Source organism: Lampetra fluviatilis, chromosome 1, assembly GCF_964198595.1.
Source record: "Lampetra fluviatilis chromosome 1, kcLamFluv1.1, whole genome shotgun sequence".
In the NCBI taxonomy this organism is placed as follows: Eukaryota; Metazoa; Chordata; class Hyperoartia; order Petromyzontiformes; family Petromyzontidae; genus Lampetra; species Lampetra fluviatilis.
Window position 1 is genome coordinate 5,978,288 of NC_136275.1, and position 13,727 is coordinate 5,992,014.

The window sequence follows — 13,727 nt, forward strand, 5'->3', positions numbered from 1 at the left end:
AGCACGTTCGTGAAAAACGAGGGAATTTTGTATATTTTTCACTCCAATTCGTAAATTTTTACCTCACTGACAAAGTTTTGCTATTGTCAAATCAAATGAGTTGTTTCCGGCAATGTCTTGCTATTGCTGAAGTGTTTGCTGTCCCCTATTTTTACAGCCTGCTCATGCACAGCCCAGATGAGAGTCTAGGTCTCTCAGTACCTCTGCGCATGCTGGAGGTGTTCACATCTCCCAACACCTACGTAGCCCTCCACAAGATCCTGCCAACCTCTTTGTTCTCTGGCCCAATGACAGAAGGCCCAGACCTCGTGGTGGAGCATATTATGTTTTACCTCATCCAGAAGGGTACGTTTTCATCTCAACTAATGATCCCATTATACCTTGTTTTCACCGCACGTTAAATGTGACTACCACCCTGTGGGAAGTAAACAATACTCGTCCTATGGAGAAAATGGCCCTCCTCATAGGAATGTGGATTTTCAATAATTGGGTCAAGGCTGCTAATGGAGTTGTGCACTGCTTTGTACTTGCCATGGGTGACCCAGCAACCTTGGTTTAAGTCCTGGCCATGGCTACGATTTAATTACAAATTGTACCTGCACATGTCCAGGTCAACTGTGCATTAAAATAGCATCTGGTAAAGTCTACACATCAATGCTTGGGTGACAAGTTGCTGGATATGTGTCCAATCTTGGTTTTAGTATATTCTCACGAAGGATACAGGGTACTTTTTGCACCCTACGGTGTGTAAAGCTAAGGAAGGAAAGTTTATTTGTTTGTCTTGTGAAGGCTACTTCAAGTCACAGCACCACCTGCTGACGCGGCGTCTACCACCTAGTGTGGAACACCCAGCACCCCCAACCCTGCCGCTGGCCACCACCCTCCTGCACAACCTTGTCACTCCCCTCTCCCTGCCGTACATGTCTCAAGGCCTCTTGGCTCGGTGAGAGACCTCTCCCACCCCCCTCCCTGCTTCCTCCGTGGTAGTGCTGCAATTAAGATGCTTGCTTATAGATGAGTATGTGTGAGTGTGTCGGTGTGTGCATGTGTTCTTATTTGAGTCATTTGGATGTTTCCAGACCTGTATAGCTGGATGGTTTGAAGAGGGCTGAACCATCCATCCCTGCTGAATGCCCAGCCCCACGACTAAATTTTCAAAGTCAAGTCAAAAATATATCGGTGCACCAATTAAAATCAGTGATGTTTTTTCTTCTAAGTTCAGCAAACACCCATAGCCATTTTAAACCGTGCTAATTCTCGTAAAGTGGTAATCATGAGTTTCCGGCCATGTTTAAATTTTCTAATGCTCATGTTTTATGCTTGCAAATCTGTGCTGTACACAAACATGGATACACATGCACACACTGCACTCTGATTCACGCCTCCTCGCCCCTACACAGGCGCCATGTGCTACGGCTGTTTGTACGAGACGTATTGTCTCTACCGTACGCCGAGCAGGTGTACGGTTTCTTACTTCCGGCGCTCGCCGACGCTCGCTCCAAGTTCCCCTTCATGCCGCTGCTGGAGTCCCTGCAGGCTGAGCCGGGCCTTCCCGCTTTCAGTGGAGTTCACCCTTCGGCGGATGGACCCCAAGCCACCAATGCTACACAGATGGAGAGGCCTTGCAGGCGGGGCTGTGCCACGGAGCCCTCGTCAGAGGAGACAGTGTTGTCTGTGGCAGGCTCTCCTTGGCTGCTGCATGCTGTGCTGACCTTGGGGCAGATGCACTTGGGTGAGCGTTGAGCTCCGGCCGCATGGGGTGATGATTAGTGGGTGATAAGGGAAGTGTCGATGCAATATGTAATGTCTTGTATTCTGTAGGAGTGACTTAATGCAAAAAAAATGTAGGATAGATGCACGTGTTATACAGGGTTGTCCATTACTAAACAAACATCAGTGAGTTTGGCCAATACATACATACGTACACACTTGGTAGTATGGAGATTTTATCAAATGGGTATCTTTGCTTTAAACCTCCACCTATCTCCCATGGCATTGGCGACAACACCAATGCGTCAGGTCTTTCCCAACATCTTGTGTGCACATACATTTGTGTCCCTTTACCTCTGCATGTATTTATGTATATACTAGCTTACATACCCGGTGTTGCCCGGGCCAAAACATATATCAAAACTACTCTCAAAAATCTAACAGCAGTGCGTACTGACTGTGGTGGTACCTGCTATGATTACAGCAGTGCATACCGACTGGTGGCACCTGATATCACTACAGTAGTACATGCTGACTCTATAGCAGTATTTATCAACTCTATAGCACAAAGTACTCGCCTGACAGAGTGGCGTGGTAAGGCCTAGTCCCGTGCAGAGCCTCCGGCCTCGCCTAGATTGTCCAGCCGGCCGAGGTGGCACCTTGGCTGGCTGGGGCTGGGCTGCTACCCCTGACCCCTCCCCCCCGGCCACGATCTCCCCGGCCACTCTGCAGTAATATCTACGGCCTATAGTGGTAGCATCTAGCAACTGTATATATTAGTAACTGCACGCATCGGGGTGGGGGGGACATCACACAGTGAAGATTTAAGCTCAGCGTTTAGTGTATTTTTAAAGCATTTTGAACATGAAAGAAAATGTCCCCCTCACTCCCACCGAAGGCGTGCGACTTGGCATGGGCCGTCCCCCCCCACCAAAGGCGCGTGAGTTGGTATGGTCGTGTACGAGTCATAAATAAATAAAGAGCTAGCGCAAAAAAATCGCACTAAATCGCTAATTAAATGTATTAAGAGTTGATGGATGTGAAAAAGGAATAGCGCTTGCTCACGGCGGGGCTTACGGCGTGGTACCTTGATATTTTTATTTAACGTAAACCCCACTATTGGGTAGCCAAATCCTTCGCAAGTGCGCGAACACACACACAAAGACACAAACAGACAATTTTTTACGTTTATAGGTAAGAAGAAAATATAGATGTTTGTCTCTACATGCGTGCTTGCTCTTGATGGGATGCAGGGGGCCTCTCGGAGGTTGGAATGCTGCTCTACCTGCGCGTGCTGCAGGGATTACTGCCCTGTTTACCAGCGTCTGTATCAATCGGTCGCAGCCCGGCCGAGGGGAGTGACTCGGAGGAGGAGCAAGATGATAACAGAGATGGCATGGCTGTCACACAGGTAAGAAGCTGTATACAGCGAGTGTTGTTTGCGAGTAGCTCTTAACACCAACTCCTCGCAAGGTAGTGTGGCGAGACCACACCCAGCTGGCTTTCTCTCTCCAATGGCAATGTTTATACACTACACCACACTCATTTGTCTGGTAAATTACATTCTACGGAATGCATAAAAATTGTACGAATATAATTCTCCGCTGTCTTTGCAGATAATGAATAAAGCACAGAAGGCATCTGTTTCATAACTGAAATAAAACAACATTTAAAGCTGACAAGCTGCAAATGAGATCCAAAGGAGTCAAAACCAATCCAGAGTTTGACTTAGTTGATATATCGCAAGAGGAGAATATTGGCCTGGAAATAAACCTTCAACTTTCTTGCTTTATTGTACGAAGGTGGCGGAAAGGGACAGGCATGTGGAGAAGGGAGAGGGAGTATAGGGAGAATGAGGAGTGAGGGGCTGAGATCACGGGCAACTGACCATTGGGACAGGCGGCTCCGCTTACTGTGCCTGGTTGTTTCAACGCTCGCCTAAGAAGGGCTGGGCTCAAATGTTAAGCGGTGGTGTAAATGCAGCGTCTCAGAATCAGAATCTTTATTTAAGCTTAAAAATTCTATCCGCTATGAAGTTCTTTTTCACAGATGTCTGTCTCCGTGCTGCCAGGGTGAGGGGCAGGTGTCGCTGTACATGGTACGGGAGGAGTGCCTACGAATGCTGGACGGGAGGCCACAGACGACCGCTCTGCTGGGTGCCGTGTGGCGTGACTCCGCCAGCGAGGAGGTGCTCACCATCATGGCCTCGCTGTGCCATGCCCTCATGGTGCAGCAGCGCGTCGTCGTGCCCAAGACAAGGTGTGGCGCTGGCTTTTCCATGCGAAAATACTCGTAGACACTGCGATTCATGCATAATACACACACACCGATCTATGTGTGATTATACACACACTCTAAGCATAGGTAATATATCCACATGCACCCTGATCCATGTGGAAAACGTGTACTAATCTTAGCATAATACACATATTGTGTCTTATCCTACACTAGCACAAATATGCACACATTGTACGATTCATGGATAATACAAGCACACTGTTCGACACATGATACACACTTTTTGGTCTATGCACTTACTGTGTTCACTTGTACAATAGCATCCACACATACACACCATGCTTGAGCATTGGATAATACACAGTATGTGTCTGGTTCATGCAAAGTAGAGTTAAAGTCAAGTTGTCTGGCTGCTGTAATGGTCATTGGGATAGCGCTCACCTCCATTGGTGACATTGAGTCACGGGGTGAAATTCCATTTTTTCATGGTGATAGCCAGTCTCTTCATAAGATGAATTCTGTTGATTTCTCATGTAATAATACAGATTTTTATCCACCCTAAAGGCATACAAGGCTGAATTGATCATTGGCCTGGATTTTAAATTGGACCATTCATTTGTAAGTTATTTTTTTTTGTAATCCTGGAACAAGCATCTTGTGCTCATTATAAAAATATACTGGTGCTGTCGCTTGCAGACTTCTCTACAGCCTGGCCTTCAACGCTAGGTTCCTGCGCCACCTCTGGAGCCTCATCACAACCATGTCAACCACTATGATCACAGGGTGAGCAATGCTGTGTCAGGCAGAGATGGGCAAATTGCATTCAAATTACACTTTACTTAAATAATCGTAATTACCAAATCCCAGTGACCCGGGTGGGAAGTGTTTTCTGAACCTGGCCTAGGCATGTTGTTAGTCTGCTCGGCTGTAGATTAAAACCTGGTGTCGTGCTTGAACTTCAGCATTGACGAGACAAAGCATATGGTATAGCACAGTTTAGGGTTATAGCATGTAGCATTGTATGTATTTATGTTTAACTTCTTTCACACCTTATGTAGCCAACCGTGCAAATTTGAAGTGCGGAGCATTCATGTTCCCATACCCGTAAGGTTAGTTTTGCATATTTAACTTTAACCTACTTCAAAGAATTGTGCATTGTTCTATGTGATGTTATAGATAATTGTTAATGTCACAGGCTCTTTGTTAAAATCAAGACATGCCACAGATTATTTGTGACTCAACTGATGTGATAAACTCCGAGGGATTTCAAGTCACTGCATAAGATTAGTGATGTTGCTGCATCTTTGTCACAGGGGTTTTTGGAAGTCACTAGACATCATGCCTCTTAGGAGATGCCATACAACAAGTTGTGGCGTAATGCATCAGGTCGCATGATGCAGATGCCTCGGTGCGATTGGCTGTCATCACCTTTTATCGCCATCACAGCTAGGGAACAGATCCCAATATGTGAGGTGCATGATGGTCGCGGGGTGTTCTTGTTGTTGCAGGTCGCAGGTGAGCCTGCTGCAGATGATCTCACGGGGCTCGCCACTGCAACCACTCGACTCGGCTCGGATCGTCCCTGTCTGCTACCTCTTTTGCTCCCTCTTCGGACATTTCCTCGTCTCTGTGCATGACAGCGAGTTCTTCGGAGACCGCCCGCCCAGTGAGAGCCCGGGGAGCACGAGTGTGGGAGAGCGAATATTCATCACTGAAGTGGAGAAATTCCTGCACGAATCCCACAATATTTGATTCCTCCCGAATCCACCCTGGATGAATAGGGCAGGGTTAGTGATAGTTCATTTGCGTGATGCATGTATTAAATTATCAATTTATTTGAACAGGATTTTAACACATATTCTGCTACAGAAGGTGTGTGCAATAGAATGGATTTCTATTGCAAAGCTGGCTTAGCAAAGTTGTGTTTATACTTAGCTAAGTATTGCTGATACCAGCTTGCCACAATGGCAAATCAGGATGATTCTAGGCAGACAGTATCACCATTGAAATACATTGCCAGTACATTGAATTGGACTCATTAAACCTTTATTCCAATCTGGCATTCTGGTAAGAAGGATGGTGCTCTGCGGATACTGGCCTAGTGGAGGTCAGTCTGAGCAAGGTCCTTAACCATGCCCTTGCGTAGCTGGGATGCACAGAGCTGCAAAGTGTATAGCCAAGGTTATACAAAAAGGGAAGTCATCAGAGGTGGTGTGGAAGTTTGTTTGGCTCCCTTAATTGGAATGAAGATGACTTTCAGGACAGCCATACTTTATAATCACTCACTTTTGATTGGCTCTGGTTTGTATACATGATTTATGTAAATATGAATTCACTTATCCAACTCATTGAGTGTCAAACCTTTTCTGGAGACAATTACTTTGGGATGTTTGGTCACTTTAATAAATTAGAATTTTGTAGTTCTGGAGGAAACTGGAATCCGCCAGAGAAAACCAAAGCATTCGAGGGGTCTCACTGAAATCTGTATACAAATCGATAAAGAAAATATTTGCTTTACTGCTATCTCCTGGCCACCTCGCAAAACAAGCCTACCACACATCATATTTTCAGACAATTTCTCGTTCAGGTAATAACCAGGCCTAACTTAGCTTACAAGGTCTGACTTTGGAATCATTCAGAGTGATTTTGTAAGAGGCACATATGCATGCACGAGACAGAATTTACAAATATATGAACGAATCAACATCTCCGTGTGTTTTATTTGGGGTAGCAACAAAGGTTTTCATGTGGATGCTGTGTCTCGAGGCCCAGGTGGTGGGGTCGACAGAAGCGGCGGTGGCGCTGATGGAGTTAGCGATGGTGCTGGAAGCACGTCTGGTGTGGGCATGCCCTTCTCGCTCGACGAACTGGTGGCCATGTCTGCATGCCTACGTGACGCATGCCTTGGCATGATCCACCTGGCGTACCCCGAGAGCCGGCCCGAGCTGCGTGAGAGCTACGCCGTGGCGCTGCAGAGTGTGGGCAGCAGCATGCCCGCCGAGCATCGGCTGCAAGAGCAACGGCAGCGCTACACGCAGCTCTTCAAGGCAAGTGCTGTGTAATGCTCTTAAGGCATCTAATGAGATGGCTAAGGACACTTTAGAGCACAGAAAAAAACGGGTAGACTGAATATGTTGACTTAATGTTGGAGACAGCCTTTTAAAATGTAGTGCCTGTCTATAAAAAATGTAAATACAAGTGGATTGAAATCATGTCGATGCAAAAAAAAATATATCACCTGGTTGCACTGATTCTAACGGAATTCTTATGTAGGAACATGATCTTTGTTACAAGTCTGTGTAGGAAGATTACATCATGAGTAATTGAAGGTTTTTTTTGTGAATATTTTAAAACAATTGTGTAAAGACAATTCTAAGGTGTAACTAACAAAAGCTTGGTGCTTGGAATGTCTGACTAAATTGCAATACATTAATACGAGAAGATACTGCACTATTTTGTATTTTATAGTTCTTAAAAAAAACGTGCTTTTGCTGTTTTCTGAAAAATCACGTGACTCATGGTGTGTAAATGTTGATTTGTGGGTAGATGACATTTGCATTTGGACATATTTGAAACTGCAATGCTGTGCCATGGAAGGTTGACTCATGTCAATTGTCTGCGTTCTTTCACCCGTGATATATTTAATCGAACAAGCTGGTCGCGATTCTGAAACAGTGGTCCTGCTCTAAAGGCAGGTTATTGCTGTAGTTGCCATTGACTAAAACAGTGAAAGCAATCTCCAGCACTTGCGTCCCCTTTGTCGGCTCTGTTGTTAACTGACCTCTTTACGATCTCGCCTTAATTTGACTAAGTGTGTGTAATTGTCTTTACGATGGGCCACCCTGTATGGGCATGGCAGCCTCCAGCAAGGGGTGGGGGACTTCATTGCAGGCACCAGTGGGAATCTACAGAAGCACCCAGTTCATCTACTTACTACAAGGTCTTGAGCAAGGGCAGGAATAGTACAGCAAAACAACTCAGAACTCTTAGCTTTTGTTATGGTTCTGAGCTTTTCAGTATGATCTGTATACGCTTTGGCTGATCATTGGCCAATTACATTTTTTTGGAGTTATACTTCAATAAACAATAAAATTACTGTCATGAAAAAAAAATCGAAATTAAAAGTTTTGGTAATATTGTAGTGAGTTCAACTGAGTCGCAGACATACTCTTTGGAGGCAACACATTTATTAACACCAACAAAAAGGGGTAACTGCCCCTTAATCAGATAACAACCTCTGGTGGTGACCACCAGGCTAACTACACTAATTACACCGTAACTACAACGGACCGGACCACTGCTTGGGTCCAGGTCCACATGTGGGAGAGCCTGTAGGACGTAGAACGTAGAACGTAGGTATCTTCAGGATGAACAACAGCAGCCGGTCCCTCTCGGGGACCCGGCTTATATCCTCTGTGGCGTGGCTGGCCCCGCCCTTCGCCACGACCACCTTCTAGATTCCTCAAGCAGGATCTCGACCCTGACACGTGACCACCCTGGGGGCCCTGTGTAGACCTTACAGGTCACGTGTCCTTCGGGGTCAACCAGAGTGCCATGGCCCTTAGTAACCCCATGGCCGGCACTCTCACACCCTAACCTGTAGGGGTTTGCACTGCACGCAGAGCGTGGTGCCATCCAGCACTGCCAGTCAGCGCTCACCGAGCCCCTCTAGGGCCAGTACTGCACCCACATATACGTGGTGCCCGCGATATCAATACATCGCAAGCCGTGCCTCTCTGGGGCCGGCATTACAGTGACATCCGCGATGTCACTACAATATCATCACGCACTGGGAGTACACAGGATGACCGGTACCTGTCACTCTAATCTGATTCCAATCTGTAACTTTACATCACTGCATATGGTTACGCATATACAGTACACAAGGACAGAAAAACAGTATGCTAACCCTTTGATTGTGCTGTTCAATAAGTGTTATGCTAATCACGAAAGTAACTGTCATGCAAGGAACATTACTTTTAGTAGTAGAGCGGATGGGAAAGTGCTCCCCCTACCGTGTGGACCACAGATCACTTGAGGGGATTTCAGTGGTAGTTCTGTGGTATCCACGTCCTTGAGCTGTTATCTTAACACGAAGGGTTGCAAAGCTCCGTGAGAGCTCCAAATGGATTATTTGTCACGATGTCAATAGTTTCATAGGGATCGCATTGGGGGAAAGTACCTAATGCACTGTTGAGATCAAGAAAGCTGAAAATAGTCCAAACACAGGAGAATGTGTTTGGTGCATACCAATGTGTGTATGTAAACAGTTTCTGACATTACTTTGTGCGCATGTACATGTGTACTCATCTTCTTGGTTCTTTCGGTAAAGTCACGTAGAAGGGAAGTAATAAAATAATAAAAATAAAACATAATAAAATCAAATAATTCTCACGACGTTTCGGCTACAACGCAAGCAGCCGTCTTCAGGTGAAGAATGAGACACTGCCAAGCTTGGAGCTTATATATAAGCTGAGTTGGAGGTGGAAGAAGAAGAGAGCCTTAACAAAAGAATGTGCATATCAAGAGGAATTTAGCATATTCATGGGAAATGCGTAGGAGGTGGGCGGGGGGGTTTCAAAGTCATATTATGCCCATGCATTATGCAGGATCAACAGCACCAAAGGGGAGGGGGGGGGGTAGCATTAACAAAGGGAGGGCATGTTAATAGTATGTAGAAGCAATGAAACATGTGAATGGGAAAACGGTGGCAGGAGATCCACAGCAGAGCAAATAATGCATTCCCTGTGGAGAACACAAGATACACAGTTAATGCCAGTGAGTGGACTGCGGTCTGAAAGTCACCATAAACGTGAACAACAATCAGTTAAGATCCGAAGTGGTTTATTACGTCCTTCCAATGATTTCTGAGCCAGAATCCATCTTCTCGGTTGAAATTGTCTCTGTGTTTGTATATGTGGATCGCCTCATGAACGAATCTCTCATGGTAGCCAGATGGCTTGCAGAGAACCTCTGTCTTGGAGAAGTCAATGTCATGTGAACCCACTGAATTGTAACAGTGATCTGCCACGGCTGAGGTGTTTGTCCTACCGTGTTTCAGGTCAGCTTTATGTTCACGGATGCGGTCCGAGACATGTAGTTTGGTTTCTCCAATGTAACTGCTACCACAGAGGCAACTTAGTTTGTAGACGCCAGGGTGGGAATCCGGTTTTAGGTAGGCATCCGTATGGGTGGCTTTCCTGTAGACAGAATGGCTCATTGAACCATCAGGTCTCCTTTTAATTAGGACATCCAAAAAGGGTAGCTTGCCATCTTTTTCGACTTCCATGGTGAATCTGATGGCTGGGTGGATGGAATTGATGTGGTCGAGAAATTGGTCTAGAGCAGGCCGGCCATGTGGCCAGATGACAAAAGTGTCATCTACGTACCTCTTCCATAAGGTCGGGTGTAGAGTGGCAGTCTAGATGGCGTCAGTCTCAAATTTCTCCATGAAAATGTTGGCTACAACCGGAGATAGGGGGGAGCCCATTGGGGTGCCCTCAGTTTGCTTGTAGAAGGTTCCATTCCAGGCGAAGTATGTATTGGTTAAGCAGTGTCTCACCAGGGGGGGTACCCCAGCATTCAGTCCTTGATGAACCAAGTCTTCAATGATTGCGATGGTGTCAGGCACAGGAACCTTGGTGAACAAGGAAACCACATCAAAACTGACAAGCAGGTCGTCTGGGGACAGGGAAATCCCCTCAGCCGTGGCAGATCACTGTTACAATTCAGTGGGTTCACATGACATTGACTTCTCCAAGACAGAGGTTCTCTGCAAGCCATCTGGCTACCATGAGAGAATCGTTCATGAGGCGATCCACATATACAAACACAGAGACAATTTCAACCGAGAAGATGGATTCTGGCTCAGCAATCATTGGAAGGACGTAATAAACCACTTCGGATCTTAACTGATTGTTGTTCACGTTTATGGTGACTTTCAGACCGCAGTCCACTCACTGGCATTAACTGTGTATCTTGTGTTCTCCACAGGGAATGCATTATTTGCTCTGCTGCGGATCTCCTGCCACCGTTTTCCCATTCACATGTTTCATTGCTTCTACATACTATTAACATGCCCTCCCTTTGTTAATGCTACCCCCCCCCCTCCCCTTTGGTGCTGTTGATCCTGCATAATGCATGGGCATAATATGACTTTGAAACCCCCCCGCCCACCTCCTACGCATTTCCCATGAATATGCTAAATTCCTCTTGATATGCACATTCTTTTGTTAAGGCTCTCTTCTTCTTCCACCTCCAACTCAGCTTATATATAAGCTCCTAGCTTGGCAGTGTCTCATTCTTCACCTGAAGACGGCTGCTTGCGTTGTAGCCGAAACGTCGTGAGAATTATTTGATTTTATTATGTTTTATTTTTATTATTTTATTACTTCCCTTCTACGTGACTTTTCCGAAAGAACCAAGAAGATGAATCCCTGCAGTCACGAAAGCTTTAAATCGATATTTACATGTGTACTGTTCTGTGGGGAACAGTGGCGCAGTGGATAGCATGCTGCACTACGAAACCAGCGAGCCGAGTTTTATTCTTGCTCATGGCCAATAAAAGTGTCGATTATTTGAACTTGTCCTGGGCCTCCCCTTGGTTGATTCAGCCTCAAATTAATAGCCAGGGCGATGTGTAAAAATCAGAACTGGGGAGACACAAAGTGGCTGGTCATTGTGGTGGCCACCCACCCCTTACTGTGCCATGCCGGCCTGCATAGGTGATCGCTTACAGCACTTGACCCAACAGTTTGGTTAGGCTATATGGGACATAATTGTTCTGTGACTTGCTCGCGAGTGTTCACCACAGCACATGTTATTTATCAAAGTGCACCTATAATGGCACAAACCCTGCAGTGAAGTTATCGCTATTTAGTCATGCTGTCATTTCGTGCTTGAATAGGCATTGCACCTATGGGCTATAAGACCAAATGTAAAATAATATCCTTTGTGTTTAGGATGCTTTATTAATAGTTTATACGAATCACACACTTCCCGAAACATTTACTCAAGCACAAATGAAGGACCTGATGGCTTCCGCAGATTTCTTCTTGGCAGCAGTCACCACATCAAGAGCAATGCATCTTCAGGCGCAGAGTTAATTGAATGAAAATATCCAATTAAGGAGATGGTAATGCAGCAAATGGACTCGTTTAAGTGGATAAAGAGCATGCAGGCATGGTGGTCGACGGGCCAGATTAATTGCAGCGCGTGTGCAGGCTAATCGTGCAAATGGCACAAGGGGGTGGGGGGACGTAGCAATCGATTTGATAACTCCCTGATGGATGCCGAGAGGTTTGTGCCGAGTCGGCGCAAGGAAAAGAGCTGAGTGATGGCTTTTTGATGGAGGCTCCGCAGCACTCATCCCTGCGCTCAATTGGTCCTTATTTGCATAACCGTGAGGGCAGTCGTGGGTGCCTCGACGGAGCTGAGAAGGTGTCAAGTGCACATGTAGGGTACATTATCGGTTCTTAAAAATGGGGTTCATAGAGCCGCATGCATCGGGAATGCGGTATACGTAAAGTTAAGGGGTCTGCTAGGGTGCATCCGTGTACTAGCAATTATTCAAGATTATATAAAGCATGCACTTTATCAGTTGTATGAAATTCAGTGAACCCATACCCTTGGATGGGCTTCCTTGGGTTCTCTTTCATTGCTGTCTGTCCTTTTTTTTCCTAATGTTTCATGTTTAAGTTGTAAAAAAAAAACTTAAATACATTGTTCAAATTCGTAAGAAAACATTTTCAGCCTTCAGTGGTTTACGGTGATGTTCAGTACAGGGTTGTGATTTTTTATGTCTTGTAAAACTTTAAATTGTAAACACCTTATTTGTTATTAACGATCACATGTTATTTTTGTTTGGTGTTAATTACGTGTAAACGTAATGTAATTTTAATCGTGATTTATTGAATTATTCGCAGCATGCCAGCCCCCCCTCCCCCATAATGGAAAATGTTTTCACCCAAATTAGTATTTTTCAAGAGGTTTTCCTCTATTAATGTTACGTTTAGGGTAATGCAGAAAATAATAGTATATAATTTATAGAGCAAATAATTCCAAAACATTCAAACGACATTATACAAAAAGAAACAATGTTCTATCCTAATCAATAATTACCCCAAATTGTTGAAGTTTATTCGTTTTAACTGGGTGAGAACTCAAGAGACGATTGTGACAATTCATTGACTCGCTGGGAGGGTGAATCAATATGCCTACTGTACACCTAACTTGCTTGGACGTCATCTTCTTGGTTCTTTCGGTAAAGTCACGTAGAAGGGAAGTAATAAAATAATAAAAATAAAACATAATAAAATAATTCTCACGACGTTTCGGTCACAACGCAAGCAGCCCTCCTCAGGTGAAAACCAGGTCTGTCGGGGAGACAGCGTCTGAATGAAACAGCACACGAGCTTGGAGCATATATATAAGCTGGGTTGGGAGGGGGGGAAAGGGCGCTTTGACAAAATAATTTGCATATCAAGAGGAATTTAGCATATTTATGGGAAATGCAGGAATGTGATTAGTACTACATATGCCCGTGCATTATGCAGGATTAGCAGCATCAAAGGGAGGGGATATGGAAATGCAGGTATGTGAATAGTACTAATTATGCCCGTGCATTATGCAGGATTAGCAGCATCAAAGGAAGGGGTAGCATTAATAAAGGGAAGGAGTGTTAATAGTATGTAGCTGCAGTAACTAAAACCAACACGTAAACAACTAAAGTGTAAACTACATATTATCATCAGTATACTAACTATACTCTACAATAAGCT

At 45.1% G+C, this 13,727-nt stretch overlaps 1 protein-coding gene across 3 annotated transcripts in view; it reads left to right on the forward strand.

Moving 5' to 3' along the window:
* The window catches only part of UBE3C (ubiquitin protein ligase E3C), a 45,530-nt gene that overhangs the window by 8,031 nt on the left and 23,772 nt on the right, over positions 1–13,727 (forward strand). For all 3 annotated transcript variants that reach the window (XM_078854857.1, XM_078854838.1, XM_078854847.1), the window contains exons 7-14: positions 158–345; positions 790–943; positions 1,401–1,732; positions 2,964–3,121; positions 3,782–3,969; positions 4,645–4,731; positions 5,457–5,614; positions 6,715–6,995. In XM_078854857.1, coding sequence (XP_078710983.1) covers positions 158–345; positions 790–943; positions 1,401–1,732; positions 2,964–3,121; positions 3,782–3,969; positions 4,645–4,731; positions 5,457–5,614; positions 6,715–6,995 — 1,546 coding nt within the window. The remainder of the gene's footprint in view (positions 1–157; positions 346–789; positions 944–1,400; positions 1,733–2,963; positions 3,122–3,781; positions 3,970–4,644; positions 4,732–5,456; positions 5,615–6,714; positions 6,996–13,727) is intronic.